General features: G+C 44.8%; 1 protein-coding gene across 2 annotated transcripts in view; it reads right to left on the reverse strand.

The window, feature by feature from the left end:
- The window catches only part of cdh23 (cadherin-related 23), a 141,826-nt gene that overhangs the window by 113,316 nt on the left and 1,695 nt on the right, over positions 1 to 26,815 (reverse strand). For both annotated transcript variants that reach the window (XM_041947075.1, XM_041947076.1), the window contains exons 2-5: positions 24,664 to 24,738; positions 3,228 to 3,370; positions 2,874 to 2,921; positions 2,389 to 2,481 (exon numbers count right to left, since the gene is read on the reverse strand). In XM_041947075.1, the coding sequence (XP_041803009.1) occupies positions 2,389 to 2,481; positions 2,874 to 2,921; positions 3,228 to 3,370; positions 24,664 to 24,738 (359 nt within the window). The remainder of the gene's footprint in view (positions 1 to 2,388; positions 2,482 to 2,873; positions 2,922 to 3,227; positions 3,371 to 24,663; positions 24,739 to 26,815) is intronic.

The raw sequence follows: 26,815 nt of genomic DNA on the forward strand, positions 1-26,815 counted from the left end.
TGGAACCGCAGGAGATGGCGCACACTGGGCACAGTCAGAGAAGCTGTTAGCATTGGCATTTGATATTATCACAGTGGCACTGACAGAGAGAGACCGACTCCCAGCGGGGGAGTGTGAGGGTCACACAGCTGGTGGGAGGTGTGTGTGTGTGTGTGTGTGTTTCTGCAGAAGGCCGGCAGACACGGACGGTCCCGCGGCCGCTCAGACGGCAGCTCTCTACGCCACAGATGCACACGTGCAGAGGGCTACCTGTCGTGCTCAGGGAATGTGAAAAGCACTCCTCAGTATGTTGCGGGCTCACTCCATCATCTCATCCAATAATGGATTTGGGTTGTGGCCCATCTGCTGTTGTATCAAAACATTATTTCTGGTGATCGCGGCCGCTCCTTGTAGCCGGTCTCTGCTGCTGGCTGCCTGAGCGTGTGGATGCTGTAAATCTGGCCAGCTCATTAGCACTGACAGAGGGAATGCTAGCAGCCCACCTGCTCCCCTTCACCCTCTTTATGGCTCTACAAATTAAAACGACATTTACACACACTCTCCCCCACTCTCCCGACTGCACTGCTCACCTTGCCACTCACATTGCTTCATCTGCTCACCGCTGAGCTGCGTCAGGCCCACCTCATTATAGGCCCCCTCCCTAACTATTCTTCTGTTTCAACAACCCTGAAGCACTTTGTATTGTTTTCTTTCGGCTTTTGACAGTCTGTTTGGTATTCTGTGTCACTTTGCCTGCGTTAAATCTCTCCATTTGAAGCCTTCGTCTTTCTGCCGTCACTTCTCCTTTACCTTTACTTCGAGTGTCATCCTCCACATCCATCTCCCTCTCTCATCTTTTCCTGCGAAAGTTCAGCAGCACTGTCTGGTAGTGCTGACGGCGCTCTAACCTGGCATGTCCGGTGAGTGACAGCATGATGGAGTGGTGTCGCAGCATGTTTGCTTCGCCCGCTAGAGGTCAGTTAGGGTCGCAGAGGTAATGAGGCCATAAAAATGCAGGTAATGAAAGTTGTGGGAAAACAAGATAAGGTGGAGAAAGGGGCAGAGGAAACAGGGACCAACGAGGAAGGAACTGATTCCTGAATGGACACATTTCCCAAAACTCGAACTGAGGGCTGCGTCGTTATTGCAACACACATATGAACACATTTTCTGTCTCGTTTATCAAAGAATTTCTCATAAAACACAATCCAGCTGCAGCCGCCTCACATGTACGTTTTTTTGTTTTTCTATTTCGACTCATTTATGTCTCATCATTACAGGCTTCAGCTATTTTCAATGGCAAGAAATGAAATTAGACTAACTGCTGCGTCTGTTTTAAGGAGTCTGATCCATCGCCACATCCCATTGCCTCAAATAAAAAAAAGTTTCAATTTCGTAAGCACTAGGAGGGCAGGGCTGACATAAGCAGTAATTCACTGAGTGATGCAAGGGAGCGAACAATATGTGAGCGACTGAGGGTCAAACACAGCTCTGTTTAATGGCTTTCCGGAGGCTAAACTGAAGCCTATTGTTTGCAGAGCTTGGAAAGTCTGTATGTGGACTATAAGTGAGTCCCACACAACTGAGCAGCAGTTACATTGGCCTGAGAGAACCTTCCCTGGTGGGTGGTCTAAACAGCCTCGTCTAAACAGTCCTTCTTTCTCCCATTTATTTGCCTGACTTTATGGATTGGGGAGAGAAAAAGCCAGTGGCTTTGAAGATTTGGTGAAGACTCAGAAAGGGGTATGTGCTCAATATCAACACAACAAGATATGTGGATGTGTGTGTGTGTTTGTGTGTGTGGATTTCAGCCCCCTGTTTGAAGTCCTCCACTCCACTCTGGCAATTACTTCTATCAAGGATTAGATGAGGGAGAGGGCAAAGAGGAGGGAGAAAGATGGGAAGAAGTGAGAGCTGAGAAGGGAGGTGTATAGCAGATTCAGGGAGAGGACAGAGAAGCGAGAGGAGCGGAGAGGAGAAAAGAGATTGAGGTCTCCGCTGCAGCGAGTGTTTTTCTTCCCTACAAAGGAGGCTGTGCATGCTCTCTAAACATGAGCCAGAGGACGACTCCTCAAATCTTGGGAAGATCACAGGTGTAGCAAAACACCAGCTATTTCCAGGGCAGCAGCGACTGCAAAGCACCATGAACAGTTGATGAGCGCCTTAAGTTGGACGCAGACACCATGCAGTTACCACTGTTACAATAAACATAACACTGCGATAAATTTCATACATGTTTCCTCACCTTTTCTTAAATTGAAACGTTTGCTGGCTAAAACACTTCTTCTAGTACGTGTTTGTGAAGACGCTTTTCTGCTGACATCATCGCTTTGATGCTCACAAAAGAATACATCAGATAGCAACGGTCCACATATTTTCATATTTATTTTCACCTTCCGTCAGCCTTACCTCTGGGATATGAACGGTGTAAGGCTGCCCGTGGAAGATTGGCGCATTATCATTCACGTCTCCAATCTGGATGTTTACTGTGTCTTTGACCACCTGAGGGAGGAAACACCTTGGTAAAACTGTTCCAAAGCCACCTCCACACGTTACTTGTCAGAGAACTGTAGTCACTGAAAATGTGCATTAGCCACACCAAGCCAGGATTGAGAGTGAAAGAAAACAGGGCGAGTGTGTGATAGATTACCCGCGGGGGAGAGTAGGTTGAACGTCAGTGTGTTTCAGCAACTAAACTGCGTTGAGTGAGACAGGTGTCAGAATGATTATATGTGAGAAAGGGAGAAATAAGGGTGAGAATGAAAGCGAGAGACTGAAAGGGATACAGATTGAGGGAGAGGGCCTCTACGTGGCATGTGGTCAGGCTATATCCAGATGTCAGTGCGTGACAGGAGGTGTCATAACTGTGATCACAGTGCAAATCTGTCTCTTACCTCTTGAATGTCACTCACGTAGAATTCGACCTGCATCTCCGACTTGGCCTGGTGGAGACAGAGGCGGACGTCAGCATAAACTTTGCATGGGCACGTAGCGCAAAAAGAGCCGTGTGAAAAAGCGTGACAAGACATAGAAATGAACCCTGAACTCACAACCTTTCTTTTTCACGCACCCTTGCTGAAGAGCGTTGCACTTTCCGCCGCTCTTTCATCATTTGATAATTTACACTCCATTTCCTATTTTCAAAATTGCCCTGAGTGTCTTTTCTTGTCTATAGTGCATTTGCTTTGGTAATGCGTCAGCCTGTGTGCGGCACTTGGTCGGTGCGTGCGTTTGTTCGGTGACCGTACCTCGCGGTCGAGCTGCTGTCGAAGCCAGACCACGCCGGTGTCTTTGTTCACGGAAAAATACCTCATGGCCTCTTCTCCTGAAACTCCATACAGGAGGGGTTCCCCCTCAGGGTCAGTTGCCTTCAGCTGGGCCACTGACGAACCTGCCGGACAGACATTCAAACGTCAGAGGTGTAACAAGATTTTTGATTGGTCATGTGACCGTGTATTCATCAATTTAAGAAAGAAATAAAAATGTCCCATCATGCCTACTGAGCCACATGAAAGGATTTGTATAAAAACCCATTTCATTGCATTTGTTTTCCTTATGTTTGTATAGGAACTTTATTGTTACCTGTCAAATGTCACTGTTAGACTGTTTGTGTTAGAATTATTCAAAGGTCCACTAAATACATGCATACACACACGGAGCACACATAAACGCACTAGCATGTAGCTAGAAGAGCAAAGGGTTTTTAATTGGAGCTGCAGTGGTTCACAAGCTTCATTCATCGCAGACACCAGGGCTCAGACAGGCTGGCTAATCAAACCCAGAGGTGGAGCGCCATCAGGCCGGGTATCCCACCATGCTGAACGGACGGGTCAAAAAGGCCAAGGGTGAGGTTCTGAGGGGCACGGAGGACAGCATCAGGACCCCTCAGCCAAGAGGAACAAGGCTCATTACTGTCCAGGGTGAAACTGCACGGGAAGGGTGCCGTGGCAGGCTGAAGGGGAGGGTGTGCTGATGTCAGTCACAAGCAATGGACCCCAGTGGTTATGAATATGTATAATGTTCTCTATCCATTCACAGAACACACACAAACACTTTTAGAAGTACATCCAAGTCAAGAAAAACTGCATTCATCCCCCACCCGGACCCTTTGTTGTGGAATCTGACAGAACCACGTGTTGCACTCGGCTTTACATTATTCAGGAACAAGGACTTCCAGTAGGGATTGGACGCTGTCCATGGTGCTGAACTGTAGTCCTGTGGAGGTGGGCTCGAAAAGTTAGAAACACGAAACACCTTCACCTGCTCCAACACCAGTGCAACTCCGCTTATACACTCATTTTCTCTCGTTCCATTAACAAACCCAAAACTCAATAACAAGACCTTCCTCACTGAGGTCCAAAGATGTACTTTACAAAGTGCTTCTCTCTGTTTGCCCTGTGGTCCTGACTTCACTCAATGCATGCTGGGATAAGCTTCAAACTCCACCGTTCACTGTAAACAGAAATAAGAGGGTATTGAATATGAGCGCATGGACGGAAGAGTAAACATACAGATCAAACACACATTCAATGACACACACACACACACACACACACACATACACACACATGCACACACACACACAGACTCATCCTCTCTCCCTCCCCGCAGGTACTCTATCAGACAATAAAGGTGAAGCCAAACTAAATCAAGCCTGTCACTTGCGCACCAAAATGCTTAACACAACGACCAATTAGGCTTCACAATCACACACCCCTCTCGTTTTATTAATACACCCCATTTTCCTATGAAAGGGTGGCAAAAATGACTAATTAATATAACGATTTATGAACCCCTCTCATTGCGTCTAATGAGATTTATGCAAATTCAGCTGCTTTCAATGTGAGTTATAATTTGGTTGAAGACGGTGCAAATTAAGCATTTTACCTCGTAGTCATCAATAATATGGGATTTTTTTTTTTCGCCTTCTTCCAGCCCTCTCGACTGTGGAGGAATTGTCTGCTCCATGTGGGTAGACGTACACTCGAGTGAAGGATAACAAATGACTGATAACAAATCATTTGAGACTAAGACTATGTATGAGAGTCACAGTCTTGTGGAAGATTAACTCCTTCTCTGGATAAAAGAAGGAAACTAGGACCGACCCATTAAGCATATGGGTTAGATTAAAGTATGAAGAACTGGCATATGTACTGAACTAGAGGCTAGAATATGTCCATATCTGTCCATGTCTAGAATGTGTCCACACTGTGCAGTTGTTCATCTTAAAATATGATTTTGCTTTAATTTCTCTTCATTTCTCAGCTTGTGTTTCATTGCATTCATCGGTTTTTAAGCTTGCCCTCAGCAACATGCTTTGTTAAATGGATGTGATTAGGTAGCCAAAAAAATAAAGAGAACTTGTTTTGCATTTAAAGATGGAGATATGGAGCAAGTCAAACACTTCTGTCCAGTAGCCACAGTGTAAAAATATGCAATGGTCGAAAATGAGGGAATTTGACTGCTCAGCAGATTTTAATGGCATTATAAAACGTGGATTTGAATATGGTTTGGACTCCACAACGGTTTGAGGAGGGTGAGACCAGCAGACTAACATTTTGTTTCCTCTTACTGGGATGTATTTAGAGTAGAGGCATAAATGAATCTCATAATTAGGTAAATATTAGTTTTTGGTTGAGGGAAGATTACAATTAGATTAGAATAGAAGTAAAAACACAAAGTGTTGAGGGTTAAAGTTAGGTTAAACCATTGTCATAATCACAACCATTCCTCACAAGTATAGCATACAGTATGGTGTGCGCATGTGTGTATAGTGTAGGTATCCTTCTAGTCCTTATCTTTAACACTGTGGCACCAAGCCCTTTCACTGACAAATGATGCTATTTAGCAGCAAGTGATGCCAGTATTACTGTTATGAATGATACAGTGCACATTAACATTGCCCCTCCCCTTCTCCTCTACTCTGCAACACTGCTCTCATGACAAGAGCGATGGGCTGGAGGAATCATCTCTCTACCTCACCTTTCTCTCTCGCATTGTCCCCCGAACCTCTCGCTGTCTCTGCAAACACCGACTCCCCAATTCTCCCTCTGTATTCAGACAGCGAGGTCAAAGCAGAGCAACCAAAGCAGAGCTAAACGCAACAAACCATCTAAGGGCTCAACCAGAACATCTGCCCATCACACCGACCTGGTAGACTGAGAGATATGCATGTGCCCCTGCGGGCTTATGCAACAGTGAGAGAAATCCCGCTTGGCTTTGTGATCAGCAGCATAACAGAATACAACACATACAGTTGTGCTGTGCAAACACTGACATGAACTGAATGCTTGTGAAATAATGCATGATGAATTTCCCATCTGTTAAGCAACTAGTAAAAAAATAGTAAAAATAAATAAGTATGATACTAAATATTTCACTGAAGAGTAGAGAATGGGTGCGCCAAAAGTGTGAACCAATAAAGGAAAAGTGCAGAGGTGAGATCAGTCGAAGAAAGTAAGAAAGAGAGTCCATTACCATACTTCTCCCAAAGTTACAATAAGACTTTCTGCACTGAGACAAAGCACTGTTCCTTCACTGTGGCAGGGCTGAAAAACAACACCGCAATAAAACATACAAAATGACAAAGCCCGGAGAGGCACGAGACTGAAAGTGAGGGGGAGGAGAGGAAGAAAAGTAGGAGCTAACCTACACAGAGCAGCAGCCGCATGCTTCGCTCAGCCCAACCTTTTAGGAAAGGCAAGGGGGCCAATGGGGGTGCTAAATCAGCCGCTGGAGAACATCAATCCCTCGCTGGATCAATAGGAGTCGTGCGTCTTAGACAGGGACTAGGCTTGGCCCTGCCCCGGGGCCTCAGGCTTGTGGAAGAAAAGGGGCTACAGGCCAAAGCCCTGTTTATTATGTCGCTGACATCTCGAGACCTCTCGTTCATCTGAGCGCTGATTCAGTGGGACAGGCACTGTCAGGCCTGCAATTTCAGGCATGTTGTGAATTATAGCTTTGAATTTTGTCGCGCACAAGGGCTTAATGGGCTCATGGGCGGTGTTCAGTACGCTGTCTACCAAAGCAGCTGCAAACAGAGGAAAAGGTGAAACCACCTGAAGACAAAGCTGAGGGACGACTGACTGTGGAGGACAGGGCCGAGAGAATCTTGATCTTCGCCTGCTTTGTATAAATACTTGATGAACTGTCTTGAGGCAGGGCGAGTGAGCCTCGGGGTTGAAGTCATACAATCAGTAGGCTGAGTCAGTGTGATGCCACTCATGTTACCACACTGCTTATCCACTGACAAAGAGAGCCTTCAAAACACATCAGCAACACCAAGTTGAAGCCACGCTGCCTCACATCAATCACACACATCAAAAATTCACACGGGCATATACTGTCTCCAGCTTCCTGGCAGCATGAGCTCATCCAGAGCAGCGCCTGTGTTGTGCTCCCTGCTTTATAATGCGGCATTTGCCTCTTTTGCGGAGGATGCAGCGATGGAGAGCCTTCACATCTGTCATAAAGATAAGTTGTGATTATGAGATTGCGACTCTAAGCCGCAATGTTTTTTACTTTTCAGCATCACAGCCATTAGGTCTGGGCTCTATACAGTCTATAACTGTCCACAGCTGGAGTCTGCACAGCTGGAAGCGGCTAGTAATAGTCATTTTTGTTCAAATAACAAACAGGAAAATAGTTAATTGTGCTCATTATAGTAAAAGCATCACATGAAACACTGCATTTAACCGATTAAACTCAAGAGGTGTGAACTTTACACAGCGGTTAATGACTGAGGAGAGGAACTACAGTATATGCAGCATATTTGTGTTAACTGAGACAAAACCCTCTGCAGTCACACTGTTTCAGTCAATCTGGCTCATGTGAAGCACCTTAAGGGTGAAGGGTACAAGTCTGATTCCATCAGGGGATTTAAGTTTTTGTTTCAGGCTTTTCAGAGGCCTCTTGGGGGCAAATGCATTAACTCGCACTCACCTCCAGTCAAACACACCATTTTTTTTCTTCTTCAGAAATAAGATGGAAATGAGTTGAAATTAACTCAATGCCGCGTTCTCCGCTCATGGTGCTGTGTGCTGCGTTAATGTCTAGAGATTCGGGCTCCCTCTGGGAAGCCAGTTGGACGCGAAAATAAACTAAACAGATCTACCTGGAATGACAATAGTGCGGTGGCCAGAAACTGCATGCTTGGACCTCTATTTCCATACAAAGAGAAGCGTATGTGTTCGGGGGGCATCTTTAACGGCAGAAAAGAGGACGCATGCCGATAGTTTATTTCCCTGTAGGATGAGGACAGCGATGGAGAGTGACAGTAAAGCCTTTTCCCCCGGGAGGTCAATTAGACAGCTAGCAATAAAAAAAAGGACGGGAAGAAAGAAAAGGCTCACTGATTATGTTTACAAGCCTTTGTGCCATAGAATAAAGAAACGCAACACATTCTCAAATTGAAACAACTGCTCCAGATGAGTAAAAGTTACATATTCTATAATGGATATGAATTAGAACTGCAGTTCTTCAAAGTAAGTTTAGATTTGTCCACTAGAAAAAGCAAATTTATCACACAGAAATCCTCACATTTTAATAGCTCCTTTGAAACAAGGCATTTACCAAATTCCATTTCATTTTCCTCTCATTTACCCTTTGTCCATTTTTCACTCTCCTTTGTGTGTGTGTGCGTGCGTGCATGATCGCGCGTGCGTTTGTGACATCAATAACCGTGATGGGGAAGAGAGCCGAAGACAAATAGTGCCTTGAGTCTGGCTTTAAGTGACTCCTGTGTTTCAACAACACACACCACGAGAGTCCTTGGGAGGCTGTGTATTAATCCAGCAGATTTATGACTAAATCTGTCACGGATGGGAGGAGAACACCCTTTGCCTTTCCTTTAGCCGCTCCTGAGAGAAATACACACCTCTCCGGCCACACATCCTAAAATGTGTGTGTGTGTGTGTGTGTGTGTGTGTGTGTGTGTGTGTACGCAGCTTTTTGAGTGAGCAGACTGTATATAGACCCATCTTAAAGGTGTGAAAAACAGTGGTACATTGTATTCACATGAGCATACACAAAAAAGTCCTGAAGGTCATCTGGTGTAAGTCAGAGGAAAGCAAAGGGAATAGCAAAGCTTTTCAGGCCCGATTACATTTGGAAATAATGTCTAACTAGATTATAGTTACATTGTCAAGGATTACTTGATTATATTTATAATTATTTTTTTATTATTAAATCTTTAAAATATGGCAATTTTTAAATTCTGAAACTTTTTTTTTTCATGATGACCAATACTCCATGTATCTTAAACTGAAAAGTGTAACCTTGTGAGAAAAAGAACAAAGCAATGGCTGCAGTCTGTGTTGTTTCGTTCTCTGAGGCTGCAGAAAGGAGGCGTCGAGGGACTTCTACATAATGTGTGCCATCAGAAAATATACCATGAATACCTTAACTAAATGCATCATTTAAAGGTAAAACAATTCACATAAAGTAAAGACTATTAGGTGCTTGTGGAAATGCTGCAGAATAAATGTTAGTCTTTGCACGGAATACATCAGTGCATTTGGTTATCAGAGTGTATTTGAAGTTGACTCTGCTGTTCAGATATGAATCATTCATTTGCCCCGCACACAATAAGAGTGAGAGATTCAGTTCAGGCGAAAGTGAACTGAGGAGGACGAGGCGTGTGATTGGATGTCCAGGATTGGCTTTCTAATACACCCAAATGGTGAAATGATGAGAACAGTGAGTGACAAGGCTGTGACTAACCGATCGCATTGCGAAAGTCGGAGGACAGTGAAGGACATTAGTGGACAGTCATCCCACGTATTGGTGAGGAGCGGCGGGCCTGTCGCTACAAATTCACACACGACGCAGCTCGCCCAGGAAAGCTCTTTGCTCTCGCTATTTTCTAGTCCATCCCATCACAGTCCCGCCACTCCCCCCGCTCCCCCTCCTCAGTTTTTGTCATCGTCTCGTCACGCTCCGTCCTGCTTGTGGGGGCCAGACAGAGGGACACAGGCAATGCTGATAGGAGTGGACAGGTGGCTGTGTGCAACTGAGGCTTCTGGAGTGACGGCTGGGCCAGCCTGGCCTGTCGTTGTCACAAAAGCAAACGGCCGCCCCAAACACACACGCATCCACCCCAAACTGCACCGCTCCTGCCAACATGCCAAAATGTCCATCAACGCCGGCGCTTTGTAACGCCTGCCCAATTCTTTCCTTTTCTTTCCGTCGCTCCGTTTTGCTCTTTTCATCACCTCGGCTTTTAATCCCATTCTTATTCTGTTATTTACCGCCTGCTTTAACCCTCCCTACACTCCTCCTCTCCTCCGCTGGCCCTCTGCTGACCTCGCCGGGGCTGACTATTACCTGAGAGTGAGCTAAATCATGGTCGGGTAATGGAACATGCCACCTTCACTGTGAAGCACACAAACACACACACATAAACGCACTCACACTGAAACAAAAGGCGCTCACTTCTGGCCTTTCCCCTTTTCTCTCCCGTTTACATGTTTATCATTTGGCCCGTGTGTTACTGAAATATAAGGCTGAAGTTGTTTCTGTCAGCCCTGCGGATGTAGATGGGGATGTTGTGGAATGGCAGGAGCCGAGGTCAAGAATGAGGCTGTGGCAACTCAGAGCTGACCTCCAGCCCCGGCTGTCACTGGAAGGGAGAGCGTGGAGTATTGCCTCAGAAAACAAGGGCTCCTTTTCTTGACAAATATAACAAATATGTGAAAGCTCAGCGAAGCAGCAGTGTTTTCCCTGTTTTAGATGTGGAATCCACAAGGAAGAAAAGGGCAGGGATGTCTCTGCAAGGCAGAGGGAATTTAATTTGACGACACCTTCAGATTTATCTTAAGTGTTTGTCGTTTAGCAGCTATAATTAATTCTTTTTTTCACCACATCTGCTTGTTTTCAGACAAACCTTTTGTCACCTACCAGCAGGGTTACATCAGAATAGCTTCAGAACTACTCCAGCACTGGCCGTATGTGCAGTACAATTTCATTTTCAGCTCCCAATCAGTGAAAAGTCGTCACCCTCACTGAATACCGGAGAGAAGAAAAGATTCAGTTTATTAGCCAAGGGTTATAGCTAGTGCACCATTTTTATATACTGTACCTATAAAACAAAAACAAAGTGCTGACTAGTACACTCAAACAGTAATATCTTTGAAGAATCATTAAATATGAATACAAGTGAAAGCAAAGTGAAATCTCTGGTCTGACCTCCCAACATTTACAGTGTGTTCTGTTCTATATACGAGTGCAAACCAGCAGGTACAATATCCAGCCGCTGTTACTGCCACGTGTACTTTGATGTTCATAGTTCCAGCTGTGTTTCAGCCACTGTGAGAGAGGTTGACATTAGGTGTCCAGGGCCACACCTAATCAAATCAAACATTGTCATAATCATTTACGTCCCCTGGTTCTTCTAATAATAATAAGAAGAGTTCATATAAAAGAGGCCTATGTCACACACGCTCATATCAGTCATGAAACCTTAATAAAATCTTTTAATATGGTGCAAAATCAAGTCATTAGGCAAATCCTAGGCCCTTGAAGGAACAAATATAAAAGAATACAAATGTTATTCCAGGGTAAGCCTCTGACAAACACAGCGTTTGGCTCACAGGCTGTGTGAAGCTCTCACACAGGTATATGCAGCAGGGGGGTGGACCCCCCGCCTGGTATTAGTGAGCCTTGTCCTCCTCCACAGCTCGATCCCCTCAAAGGGATGGCTGTGTAAGACGTATGTACGGCAGCATCATGGGCTTCGCTGTATCCTTTTACTCGGTCCATCTGGGCGATATGTCCGAGTTTTCTCTGACTCTTTGAGTATTGAACATGCTCGACGACCAGCGACACGCTGTCAGGTCTGGGCGCGTTCGGCACACCCAGTCATCACTGCAGAGAGCCCACATGCACTGCAAGCTGTCATGTGCTTAGGCCTTCCTCTAACTTATTTGTGCGACTGCCACAGTGCAGAGTAATCGTCCCTGCAGCTCTCCCATCCTAAACTACTCCTACTGTGTGTGAGTACGTGTGTCAGTGTGCTTGCTGTGCACAGCCACATGCCATGCGATACCCTGTTCACACCTTCATGTTTCAATCATTTTGTTCTCCAGTTCCTACTCTGCTCATGTTTTGGGACTTTTACAGTGCGTAATTATCGGCCATGCTCTCACAGCAGCAGGTGTGTTATGTGAGTGGTGTGTGATGCGTTCACCTGTCACGCAGGGTTGAAGGAGGGGAGAGCCATGGCACAGCTTACTGTATGTTCGCCTTTAAAAAGCCTATTAAAGAGGGTTGATGTGGCACACCCTGCGCGCCTACCTCCACATCTCCAGTGGTAGTAGTAGTAGTAGTAGTAGTAGTAGTAGTAGTACTTGTCACCATTTGCTAACGAGCTGAAAAACTCACTGGAATTTTGTGAAGTTGATTAATAATTATGAAGGCAGTAGAATCATGAACTTTTAGGCCATCTTAACATTCATAGTTACAAGACCTATTTCAGGACTTATTCATGAGTTCATATGACTTGAAATTGTGTGACTTGAAATACTGAATAACTACTAAGAGTTCACTGAACTCTATTATGATTTTGGGCACCATTTTTCCAGGAAGCCTTGTTCTAGTTTGATGAAAAGCAGCTTAATGGAGATTTGTCTTTTTGTACTAGTTGAGATAAGAAATAGTTGTTTTCTCCGCTAATTTTAAAAAGTGCAAACATAATCAAGTATCCACCTCAGTCCCTATCAACTGGTGGTTCAGTGGACTAAACTTAAGAAACACTGAGTAGCATAAAGTACCTCCTAGCCTAGGTACTAGGCAAGGTAGTACACTAGGTACACTAGCAAAAAACTTGCTGAACTTGCATTACTGGCATGCTTAAAAAAACATTTAAAAAGTCATTTTTTTAAAAATATCTCACTCTTGTTGCAATGTATTGTTATAATCTGTTCTGCTTTTTTCAGGCAAGCCAAGAAAAAGAAAAAAAAAAAGAAGAAAAAACTGCCCAGCTTTGATTTATTTGAATTGACAGGGGAAACCCTGTCAACCCTTGCAGATGTTTACACGGGCGCTCGAATGGCTCATGCAACACCACAATCTAATTTCTGTGGTCAGACCTAGCGTTGAAGTTGACCTTCCACCTTGACCGAGTGAGAGGCAAAGTTCAGCGGCCCAACAGCAACATCACACTCCGCTGACAAGTGGATGTAGATTAGCATCAAGCTGTCGCTGCTACTTTATTTCCCATTTCATTTTTGGTGGCACGCAGGCTTGGTGATCTCCACTGGAACGTAGCAGTAATAAGTGTTTTCTCACCAGTCCATATGGTGTAACAGTTGCGGAATTGCACTGTGCTCCAGACGCCACACTAGCATGTCTGATCCTGGTCTGGTCCAGCTCAGTTCGGTATAGCTGCCTGACTGGCCGGGCCAAGGCCAAGGCCAGCTGGACTTTATCTATATGGGCAGAGTCACCAGTGCATCTCCATCTTCTTCATCTCTCTCTCTATCTCTTATGTCCATCTGCTGTGAAGCCCCTCTCACCTTCATCCCCCCTCTGCTAATATTCCCATCTCTCCATGTGTATCCCTTCCACTTTCACATCTACAGCTCCCCCTTCTTTTATCCTGCCTCTTTCCTTGTATGTACAGTATCCTTCTCTTCTCCACCCCTCCCTCTTACCTTTTCCACCTTCTTACTTTAATTCCTCCCTCCATTTCTCTTTCTCTTCTCCCTCCATATCCCATTTCCCTGCCGGTCTTTTGCATTCTCACTGCTGTATCTCTTCTGCCGTTATCAGAAGCGATCCACTTTTCCCCCGTGAGAAAGACATATGACGGCAGGGAGATAAAGAGAGAGAGAGAGAGCCAATGAGACACAGCGGTAAAGAGTAAGAGAGGGAGAGAAAAGACAGAACAGAGATACATCAGGAAGGGGGTGGGATGGTCACTGTCCAAAAAGCTCGGCTGAAAGTGTGCTCAAGCTGACCAGCAAAGGACTGCAATGCAGACAAGCCAGGGCCTATGTATGTGTGTGTGTGCGTGTGCGTGTCCAAAAGCGCGTGTCCAGATTGTTTGCTACGCCGCTGCCTAAATCTGACGTCCGGCTGCCGCCATTGCAGCTTTTTTTTCATCACATAACACGCCACACTTGTTTTATGGACTATAAATGAACTCATTATCTGTAGCGCTCATTAGCTTCAGGTCCTAATTAGCCAAAATTAATATTGTTTCCTGACAAAGACATTGGCACCGGCAAATTGGCAATTGACCTCCTTGGTCAATCTGGAGAGAGGAGCAGAGTGACGAGGGAAAGCATGAAAAACAGGAGAGGTGAGCGGGAGAGCTGGGCAATGACAGCTGCTCTGGATGATCAGTTTTGGACTCTCTCTGTCCTCCCACCAAGGAGCCATGACAGGTTTAGGTACAATACAAGCAACTAGGTATTTTCTATGTTCAATGTGTACGTTTGTGTGGGCATGAATTAATGGGAAATGAACAGTGAGAAAAAAAAGCAACAACAAAAAAAAAAAAAAAAAAAACAGTATCTCACACACACCATGGCTGACAGCAGAAAAGCCCGGGATTTGTTAGCAACTGGAACTTCTCACTGGAGACAAACTGCCGCACAGAGAAACAAATAGGAGAGAGAAAGAGACAAAGAACAAGAATGTGTGCTAGGCAGAGAAAGAGGACAGACAACAGACAGGCTGCCTTATTCCTTAGAAGAAGAAAAAAAAAGATCCATGCTTCCAAGGCGGCCTGTTAAATGTCAAACACCTTCTCGGCTGTGCGATAAGAGAGGAGTTCAATTACACTGCTCTCTCTCCAGCCCACACGCACACAAGCACATATAAACACACACATGCCTATCACTGCGTCGACCGCTAGCATGCATAGATTTAGAAAACCCATACTTTGGGTTTCAAAAGATAGTAAGTGCAAACAGCTAATTGACAGTGTATTTGTATGCACTGAAAAGGCTGCAGTCGCATCACCTCGTTGGGAATGGCGGCATACCGAGAGCATAATCACCGCATGGCCAGGGCAAGAGAGAGGAAACACAAGCGAGTGAGATCATTCCCCACCAGTGGAGAAGACAGAGATCGAGACACCGGCGAACAAAAGCAAGCAGATTTGAGCCAGAGACTGGTCTGTAAATGGGGGGCACAGAGTGCAGGCACCCCACTTGTCAATTAATCCTATCTGGCACCAGCACGCTGGCCTTTATGAGAACAAATGTCAGCTTTCAAGACAAGGACGATATAACCTTTCTTCATAGAATGCACGCCAGCCTCAGACGACCAGCGTTGATATTACACCGCAGGCCTCTAATATAAGCTGATCCAGCATGTCGCCCCAACAATAATTCAAAAGATTTAGCAAATTTAGTGTTTTGGTACTAAAACTTACAAAAATTGCCACAAGCTACATCCAAGCTCCAGCTAATGCAAAGGAAAAAAGGACATATTCAGCTAGTCTGACCAGTGGTCTTACATGAATAAGAAAATGGGTTGCATGTGAAAATGCCTGGCAACAACAGGGCTGTGTGAAATATGATGATTAAATAGCTCTAAACATAGGTTTCTACTCTCAGCAGGAGCTCATTTTCCAAGCAATACTCAGAACTTCATGCACATCCCAGTAACAGGTTGTTGTTGTCTTTGAAATCATCCCTAGTGGTCTTTGAGACCTTAACCCTCTGATTTTCATAGACCATTAGGAGTTTATCATGATATTTTATTTGCTCCTCATTTGCATCTTCTCTGTAATTGGAACAGTGGGCCTTTTTTATGTATAAAGCACCTTCTTCTGTCTAACATAGGAACAGCAACAATATATTTGCACATGAGTCACAACATGAACTGCTGCATGCGTGTACCTCTCCAGAGGGGCACAGAGAAACAGAAAAAAAACAAAACAAAACCATACATTCATGCAAGCACACATGCAAGAAACACACACGCACATACACGCACACACACACACAAGCATTTCCCCTCCTCACTCCCACTGCTTCCCTGCGATGGAGCAGGGAGAGGTGGTCGCTGATGTGAAACATCAATTTCCAGGTTAGCTGCTCTGCGTGGCTCAGGCAGGTATCAGCCGTGACCCACCTGGGCCAGATAAGCAGCTGCAAGAAGCTGATCTGCCACCCAGCAATGCACCTCTCAGTACTGGAGAATGGAGTAACGTGCAAACACACACACACACACACATAAATATGAGAAAACAAATACTAAAACCTGAGACAATGAATTAAATGTGAGGGAAAAATGGAAAGACAGAAATACAAAAATGGCCATATTACATTTCCACTAAATACTGTGGTGTTTAAAAATCACCCATCTCCAAATGAGCTGGGGGCGGGGGGGTGGGGGGGGGGTGGATGGGGTTTTGCATCCCTGCATAAACACACACATACAAAATGCATGAGCACGGCTCAAGTAGAGGGTTCACCCTCTTGATACTTTGATCATTTTAGTTGCTGGGACTGCTGGGATTAAACTGGGTTTAAACCTGAGGCTTTCCAGATAGGAGTTTGACACACAAATATACACACTCACACACACACGCACACGCACACACACACATACACACACACACAAACGTGCACAAGCTGAACTCTGTGACGATACTGATAATTTGGGGAAACGGAAAAAAAGGGAAGCTAGAATCACCATCACAAATATTGTGGTGTTCTCTTTGATGATTCTGCATGTCTGCGATCTCTCTCTTTCTGTCTCTCTCACTCTCTCTCTCACACACACACAAACACAGAGGGACAGATCCTGAGCAATTACGGCTAAGTGTCTTGCCCAGTGATGGTGCGTCTAAATGCTACACACTAAAGATAGTGTGTGAGAGTCCAACCAGGTCAGGTAATCTAACCACTGCCGCCATCACAGCGATGCCTGTCAGCTCAGCGCCGGGCGCCTTGGCAGTGCTGCTCAACCTGGTGTCGCGCCACATTCCCACAGACAATTTCAATTAACTTTTACAAGCCAGAGAAATATCGCACACACACAGCCTGCAGCTACTCTCCGTCGCTCTCGCTCTGGTCATAACGCAGGAAAAATTCGACAGAATAGGCGACGCCACTGAAGTAGAATGCATTTTTAAAGGAGATGAAGAGGGCGATAAGATAGCGTCTGAAGAAACACTAAATGAGTCTTACATAAGACGCTCAACCACGTAGCTGAAACTGAAGACCACGCTGAACACTGAAATATCACCTCCTCGAGGTGTTGTTTTAAAGGTGGACCTTACAATGGCTTCAATCACCCTAAAATGACTAATGTAAACAGTGAACTGACTGTCTACTGAGAGAAACGTGAAGCTGTGAGGTCAGGGTTGGGTGTGCCCTGTAATTCACACCAAAGTGACATGTCACAGGCATGTAAGCACTACTTTAGTGTCCATTTGTGCAACTCATGCCAAATCAGATCTCTGTCACGGCCGTGAGGTGATGAAAGGACAGCAGCAAGCTTTTCTTCCAAATGAGCTACGGCTGTGGGTTTTACTGTGACACACCTGCAGAGAACTGTACAGTACAGAACTGGTCAAGGAACTGCACTTACTGAGCACAAGTTCCTTTACTCAACTTCGTACTAAACTTAAATTCCACTACATGTATTTGACAGCTATAGTTACTACCTCCTTTTCAGATTAAACACAAACACAAATGCACCACACCCAATATGATGCTATATAGCTGTATTGATTGACCATTGATTCGGCCACACAGCAGCAAAGTAGTTAAAATTAGCTTCATCTCATATCTGAAAGGGGGGCCACCCTGCACACTGAGTACTTTTACTAATATTGACATTTTGCTGCTAATATGTAATTTAATTTTAGTACCATTTTTAATGCCTTTAAAGACTTTTGCCTTCCAACAAAGTATTTTTATACTGCAGTACTGCTGCTTTTATTTGAGTAAAGGATCAAACAGGTCAGATTCCAGTGTCTTGGTCTAAATCAGCTCAGGTGAAAGCTGGTCTGAAACATTTGGAAACGTTTTGCTGCTGTTCTTGTTATGGAATCAGTCTCACATAAGTAGTTAGTTGAAGAGCTCAAATGTACAACTGTTTAAATTCAGTATATTAACCTGACCAATGTGATATGTGTCTGTTTCCAGCTGGTTCTTTGTTTTTCACCCCTGTTCCTGAAAATGTTTCTGCAAGCTTTTGGTAACAGCAATAATGTTTGAGGCTTCTTAGAGCCACCCTTGCTATGTACCAAGTAAAATTATTAATCTTAAGTCTTTAAGTTTCATTACTTCGTTCTCAAGTTTTTTTTTTCACAGGACGGTAAACTACAGAAATTTGACACGAGAATAAATCAAATGCAAATCAAGTTGTTTAAATGTCAGTTTCAAAAGATGAAATGTCTTTTTCCTGTTAGCACATGAGTAACCGACTTGTTCTTTCTAATTTTATTCAGAAAATGTGTGAATCATGGGAAGCTGCATTGGAAATATGCATCATTTCCTTTGAGCACTGCCAGAGTTGTACATAATTTAAGACTGCGTATGGGACAAAATTATTTGTTAAAATAAACATTTTCCAGAGTGCTTTCAGAAAGCAACACTGAGAGTCAGATAGCTAGAAAAAATAGAAGATCAGGGGAAAAGTGAGAAAATTAAAATTATGTATGAGAATGAGGGGGATGCTTTCGTGGAAACTCAGAGGCAGCGTTGCAATGAGAGGCCAGAGTGTTGTGAGTGTTTGCATGGGACATAATAACGCTAACACATCACGTGCTGGGTAAGTGCAGACAATATAGCGCAGAGCAGCGTCATGATGGATGGTGTGTTTGCAGACACCACTGAACCGTGGACCCCATTATTTCCTGGGGGAGGAAGGGGGGAGCAAGCCACCACAGGGGAGAGATAAGGGATGATTGACTAAACCAAAACAGAGGTCCCTCATGGATGGCAGTGTGCTGGCATTATTGGGAAGCCATTGTGGGAGTCAATGCTACAGCTCAATGACAGCCGAGAGCTGCCACAGCAAGTAAGAAGATCAAGCGGATCCCCCTCTTAAAGTGAGGTAGGGGAGGCATCTTCACGCGGAGAGAAACGCTTCCAGTCATTAAGAATATCTCGCGGACATGTTGGGACTCACCTCCTGCTGAGATCAGGTGGTTCAAACCTCAACAGGGAGGGATACTTCACTTCTGCAGCTGGTAGATAGGATTTCTAAAAACTAAAACCCACACACACACACGAGCAGACAGACGCACAGTCATGCTCATGCACACAGCACAGCCACCAACTCAAACTCACCAACAGTGACAGATACAACGGCAGTCGCCAGAGATGCAGGAAGAACACACACGTCGCATTCCAAGCTGGCTAAACGAGGGCCGAAAGCAGGAGCAGGGACAGCCCTCTGTGCTGCCCTGCTCACAGTCTGACAGTAACAAATATCTAGAGCACATATCCTGCAAGCAGAGACAGCCCTGGACACAAGCCAACATCTCCAAAACAATGAATCAACTCTCTGAGGAACTGGCCCCCTCTTCTTCTTCTTCCTCCTCTGACGGCACCCTGATTGCCCTTTCATTTTACCACCACTCATCTTTCTTTATTTCTCTTTTTATGCTTCTGTTTCTGCTCTAGATTATCTGGCCTGTAGAGGCAAAAGACAGGCAAAATATTCCTGGATGTCTTCTAGTCTTCTGCAAAACAGTCTACAAGCGTGATGAGGTGATTCCACATATTTGAAATGTTAAAAAAGAAATTCAGGGTTCACATTTTTTGGAAAGGTTTTAGGCTACGTTTCCTGATGCCAAAAACATGAGACATTCAGGGGAAGGACAGAGACATTTCATACTCGTATACTGTAGGTGCATGACTGTGGCAGACTCAACAGTGAAGAGTCGTTGGGTACGCTCAGCTCTGAACACTGCTCTGACACAGTAGGGTTATGCAGGGTTGGTGTACTGTGGATGGATTGCATATGGTCACACACATGCGTGTATACTTGGGTCTCCTCCACAGCACTGTGTAAATCAGCTCAGAGTCAGCCAGGTAAGGAGGCCATTCTCTCCAACCAGGTAATGTCCTGGCCAATCATTAGATCAGCAGCAGAAAAAAAAACAAAAAACAAAAACTAAGGGCTTGTCTCCAGCCAAATGTCACTAACAGGGAGTCTCTAGAGAAGGAGAAAAGCCTCCGTCACAAAGCAGCATTCATGTTCTTCCTGTAGTCTTTAACATAACATTAAAACAGCAATGTCTGCTGCAATTCATGGCACCATATTTTCTTCTGTATTAAATTAGCAAAGGCGTGGGGAACCCTGAACCATGAAAGTTTGAGGTTCAATCAAATTTTTAAAATATCCCAAACCAGAGAGCAAAGGCAGCCCTTAATGCCAAGAAAAGAGAGTTGAAAAGACTCATCTTCCAAACACACAACAACAACAGAGACATTTGCACGCTTAAACATTTTTTTTATTTATGCTGATGAAGAAATTCTAAAAAAAACTGATGTTAGATAAAGCTTCTAGGAAGACAAAGGAGTGTTGCACCACGATATCATCAATGTACAACAGCTAGCAATAGTTATGAATGCTGCTTTGTTTATGACTGCATCTAACACAGTCAGTACACTGAATCAGACAGAGAGAGGGAGAGACAGTGTCCGGAGGAGGGAGCGTTGATGCAGAGTGCGCGAGGCAGCCGACAGGGGGAATTGGCTGGGGAGAAAGTACACAGACATTATCAACATGTTTAGGGGAAGGCTTTAATAAGCCGTTCCTTGAGGCTACTTTCTGCTCCTTAATTATTATTGAATTAGGAATGCCACAGAGCTAATTAAAAGTGCGAGGTATTTACTGTGGCAGTGGAAGAATGTGAAGGAGCAGAGGGGGCAAAGTGAAGAAGAAAAGGCGCCCTCGTACTGGCACACACAGTTAAGATTTGATGCACAGGCCTAAAATATTTTTAAAAAATGGCCTCGTGGCTGAAAAGTGTTTCCTCTGGAGCAATGTTTGCCTGCTGCCATCGTAAGAGAAAAGAATATATATATGTACAAGCAGGAAAATATGCTGCAAGACATGAAATAAGAGCTGGTATACCGCAAACCCTATGCTGAGATGCATAAGTATGCTGCTTTGGATGTCTAATGTGGTCACTGTGTGATGAAGGGGGAATAGAAAAGGAAGATCATTTGGTTTTTATAGTCCCTTTCTTTTGGAAATGTGATGCACTTTTGTTTAATGACAAGGGATACAAGTGTGCTGATATTAATGAGTCAAAATGACTGAAATGGTAGTTTGAAAAAGAGACCTTCAGTTCAGTTCACCCACTCGTGCAATGAATGGTGCCAGAGGCTTCTCTCCTGTCTTACTCCCCTGCCCTCCGAGGCTTCTTACTTCCTCAGTAAAAAATAATTGAATCTGAATGTACACAATAACTCATCTCGTAAAAATGAACACGTGTTTTAATAATGCTAGCCTGAGCCAAATTCGAGGCCTTGTGCTCAATTGGCATAAACTACAAGACATGCACAAAGCGTCCCAGCAGAGTGTGGAAGTTTCTTATTTTGAACAAATGTTGTGTTCTTTCCACAAGTTAATTACTCAGTAGAGAGCTTAATCTGCCGAATCAGGGCAAAGTGGATTAGGAGATGAGAGCGTTTAATCAAAGTGTTCTCTCAGTCTAATTACGCATCCCATTTCCTGACACAACACACACACTGTTATCTGCCACTGCATTTAAACATCAGCTCCTCTGTTTAGCTGCCGCCCCTCCCTTAAGAGTGAATGATCCCAGTGCCCGGATGTGACAAAAATGCATGAAATGCAAACACATGCGTGCACACTCACGCTGGATGGACGCATGCACAAGAGAACACGCAGACGTGCAGAGAACGAACATGAATGGAGCGAGGATTTTGTTCTGAACGGCGTGAAACATTGCTCTTGTAATTATTTAAATAAGTCATCTGATGCATCATATCACTGCAGTGTACAGCAAACCACTAATGCAGCCTAATCACGCATCGCAGGCGTCATTCATCCCGGTGGGGACTAAAGAGTCATGAATCAAGCTGAGGGTGCCGTGTTTGCTTGAAAGACACTGAAAACTGGACTCAAAGGTAAAGGACAGTAAACATGTCAGACGTTTGAGCTCACACCGGGTGACAGCCGTCTCCCGTCGTGCTACACGTGCCTCTGCTGCACACATCTGCGCATCGTCTTTCGAACACCTTGTGCCGGTTCCTGAACCAAACCCCTTGCTGGTGAGAGGGGGAGACGAGCGAGCGTACTCTCAGATCAAATATCCATGGTGCTTGGATGTGTTCCCTCATCCCTCTGATAAATAATCATGTGCTCCTGCCTGCCATACGGAGCCGAGGCTACTGGCAATGAGCTGAAGCCACTGATCTGCTGCCTAGACAAGGCCAGATAGAGCTGTGAGTGTGCGCACATGCATGCAGACCAGTTTCAACTGAAGGAAGCCTGCTTTGCCGATCTCTACAATGCAGTATCGTTGGTGCTAATGTGCATGTGGCAGTCAACACAATGACTGCTTGCATGAACCCTACGCCCTTCCGTCATGACCAAGACTAAGGCCTGACAACCTCCATGGTAACTGAATGTGACCAATCAGAGCGGCTGTGGAAACCTGATCACTGGGCTCAAGTCGTGGGGTTTGGCTTCAGCCAGACAGGTGCTCATTTACGTTCATCAAATTTGTGATAAAATGATGGCATAATGAAGTATAGAAGAATGCATGAAGGTCTGAATATGATTATGCCGCCTCCATTGTGTCCTGAAAGTCCAATTTAACAATTCTTTATTCTTTGCACAATCTTTCCACTGAACCTTGAGATGAGAAAATATGTATTTTCAATCTACCCTTTATTCAAATCAAGAGTAAGAGCGGTGTCAGCATTGAAATTGCTGCCGGGCTACTCTATTAAGCCAGTGTGCTGGATGATAAGTAATCTTGAGTTTGTGTGTGAGGAAGTATGTGGGTGTTTGTGGTGAACAGGATCTTATGCTATTCTCCACTCACAATGCACAATGTTTGAATCACTATCCCCGTGGGGGCACTCCACTGACATAATTCATTCCCTAGCTCCTTACCCTAACCTATTTCAAAGCATAAGCCTAAAACCAGATCTTCAGCCTCAAAAAGCAGCCTGGACCTGTGGGGACCTCATGGGGACATGAAGTCCCCATGGGTTGGTGCAGTCAGCAAGTCCCCATCAGGATACAAACACACACACACACACACACACACACACACACACTGTGGGTGACTCTGTGGCTTGTGTGTGTGCGTGTGTGTGTGTGTGTGTGTGTGTGTGTGTGTGTTCATGTTTTTATGAACTGGAGGGCCTCCTAGACGAGGACATCTGCTGAGCTAATAAACAATAATCCTGACAAATTGTCACTGTCCGATCACTCAGGCCGCCCTCATAATCGCACCACTGAAGAAGCCATCACAGGCCGAGCCAGACACATGACTGACAGCTTTCTGGACCAGTGGAAGGCACCGCTGGACCCGAGCCCAGCTGCCTGAGGAGAGGACACAATGATTCATGGCCAGAGGGCAACCTGGACAGAGCGGTTAGGGAAATTAGCGACGAGGTGGCCTCCTGCCAGAAACTGCTTAGTACTGTTGGGCAAAGATGCCACACCAGGCAGCTATGAGGGTAATGGTGTTTGGGGTCATGGTGATAATGATTTACTGTAGGCTCAGAGGGATACAGTAACCTTTCCTGGCTGCGGTACAAACACTCAACTCAGATGATAATGATGGAGATGATGCTGGAGTCACTGTGACTGGTGCGGTGATGATGACGGAGGCTTAAGCGACGCATTTGAACTTTTACGAGCCGAAGAAAAAAATGTGAAAGAGAAAAAAAAAAATTCTAGGTTGTTTGTGCCTTTGACACGTAACCGCTTCCACAAAGCAACTCAGAGAGTGTAGGTTTGGATAAGCGAACACTCCATGATTCAGAGGAGTGTTGACAGAAAGGTCATGTGATATATATATATATATATATATATATATATATATATATATATATATATATATAAAACAAACTCCTAGAAAATCAATCCAATAAAAAGGATTTTAATTCCAAGCCACTGACACCCTCAGAGATGATGAAAAGCCAGACATCTCCAAATTGCCCTGTCAATCACTTCAACCAACAAAAATAACAACAAAAAATAAATAAATAAATAAGAGGGGGTGTAATAGGAGGAATCGGACGTAACCGTGTCTGGTGTTAATACCGTAACCCTCGACCGCCCCCAACGGCAGTGGTGCACAACATACAAGCAAGCTTAATAACATGGAGATATAAAATCTGGACAAACCCTTTCATCCAGGATGCGAAACACCCAAAGCATCCCAGGTTTCTTTTGTGGCGGCTATATATCAGTCAGACGAGCGGGCTCTGGAGCTTCCTCCTCGTCACGCAGACAAACACGCCACACACATACAAACGCGTGCAGCACACGCGTCCTGATAGAGGACATCCATTGCCATCCCTGTCACCCCCATTCTGACATGTCTCTTCACTTGTTGTTTTCTCTTTCTCAGTTTATATTCGGCGGGTGCAGAGGACAGACCGCTTCTGTGCAGTAAACAAGTCGACAAAGCAATCCACAAAGACAGCTTTACTGTACTTTGTTTAGCCGGCGTAGATGCATCAAAAGGCAACACGCTGGCACTCCGCAGACACTCACCGACGGGCATATCTTCATAGATGAGAAGGTAGGTCGAGAAGAAGTAGTTCAGGAAGCGTGGCGGCTGGTTGGAGCCTGTGAAAAAGAGAGAGGGAGGAATGGTTACTGAACATCAGCATTTGTCAAGTGATCTTAATCGTCGGTGCAAAAACACCACTGCAATTAACACTCAAACTGAGAAATTTGACTTGTTCTGCTGTTTAAGTCATAGGCAGATACACAGTATATAGATATATTCACTGTGTGACAATGTGTGAGAAGCTGGAGCAAATGCACTCAGCATACCACAGAGAATGATATCCGGGGACTCGTCCTGACATTTTAAGGAGACCGTAGCTGTTTCCCAAATATTTCTATCACAGATATATACCCGGCTTCTAAATCGAAGTGAACGGGAGCAGTAGATGTGACCAGGAGATAACATTAGGCTAGGCGAGTCTTCCTCAGAGCAGCTAAATGGAAGCTGGGTGAACGTTATTTGATAAGACTACCCTGCTTGGTACCATTGATCTTGGCCTTTTGGCAACACGGGCAATCTTTTAATTCCACTGCAGTCATCCGCTCAAGCTGCCATGTATCTAGTGCAGCCTGTGTACTGCTGAACGCAACACAGGCATTGTGATGGAAAATGGGTCAATGGCTTCATCTTTGTCTTAGGAAACTGGTTAAATCCTAACGTTAAGAAGCAGCTGATTGTTCTCTATATAAAATCCACCCTTACTTTCTGCTTAATCTGTCAGTTTGGAAGTCTTAGTGTGAAATATAGAAATGGACCAAATGGGAAGAACCATTAAAACAAGTAGCAAGATTACAGGATCAAGCAGAGACGCCTGTGCAACATGCATCTACTCACATCAGGAGGTGATGATGGACTTCACCGCCATCTGGTTTTTGAACTTCTCTAGCGTTCAATAAAAACATTCCTCGAGTTCCTGTTTTTACCTGACGGACAGTTAGTACGCTGGTGACTTTCACTGCTCAGTTCTGTAAGCGTTGCATCTTCTCTATATGTCTTCAAACCATTTGAGACGTCTGCCTGTGTTCATCTCTCCACTTCTGTATTGACTGCATCTATGTCAGACATAGCTATGCAGCACATCAATCACTCAGCAGAGGGACAAACACATAGATGTGACCTTCAGCAACAACCCCAACAATCCCCCTGCAGGTATATTCTGGTCAAATTCAGCTATGGAACAGTAAACAGCTTCCACAGCGCCTCTGATTTATACCTTTCAAAAAAGGTTTTACAGACATGCACTTTCAACGGCACTTAGCACTCAATGGAAAACAGTGTAAGCAGAGAACATCGGTTACACACACAGCGTTATACCGCTGTCAGTTTTTGTCATTATTCTCATGCGTAACTTGAATAAAAGGTTTACATGGTCTGTCTGTAGGTAGAGCCATCCAAGCCTCGAGTCTCCATGAAAACCATTTTACACTCGGTTTGTAACACGGCATCAGCCTGAAAATAATTGTTAACATTTCTGAAAATCTCACTTTTCCCAAATTAAAGCTTTGAACATGAGTGCTGGGGCAAAAAGGAATAAGCACACCATTGAAATGCTGAATACTCATCGTGACTGGCGCACGTTTGGAGAGCGAGTGAATTTTTAAACATAACAATGTCGAGCATAGTATATTCAGGCTAAAATAGCATTTACCTCATATTGATTTCTCTGTATGGGAGGGAAAGTCTTTCCAGGGCCTGTTTAGGGGTTAGTATTCTGCCGTGTTTGGGCAGGGTTCTGAGGTGTCAGAAGGCAGTGCGTTACAAGCTGCTTTGTTGGGAAGATCAGGGAACAAAGCTTATGGTCTTTGATCAGCTGAGCTGGGCGGCAGACCACAGAGACACTGAAGGGAGAGAAGGGAAGGCCAGCCCGTTTGAAGTGAGAACGCTTGATAGGGTGAATCGCTGCTTTGAAAGCTTCACGTTCAGTCGTGCGCCCGCCCGTGCGGAAGAAGATGCTTATATCCGGCTTGCCAGCGCGGCTTTTAGTGGGTGCCAAGAACACGGAGCGTGCTTCATGGGTGGGGGGGGGTTGGCGGCGAGGAAGAGGGTTAACAAGCTTCCGTCCACACCTGTGGCTTAATTACTACGAGGCACTGCGTCAGGCTTGGATAGTGGGATGCAGATAAATTGCGGCCA

Source organism: Chelmon rostratus, chromosome 11, assembly GCF_017976325.1.
Source record: "Chelmon rostratus isolate fCheRos1 chromosome 11, fCheRos1.pri, whole genome shotgun sequence".
Classification (NCBI taxonomy): Eukaryota; Metazoa; Chordata; class Actinopteri; order Chaetodontiformes; family Chaetodontidae; genus Chelmon; species Chelmon rostratus.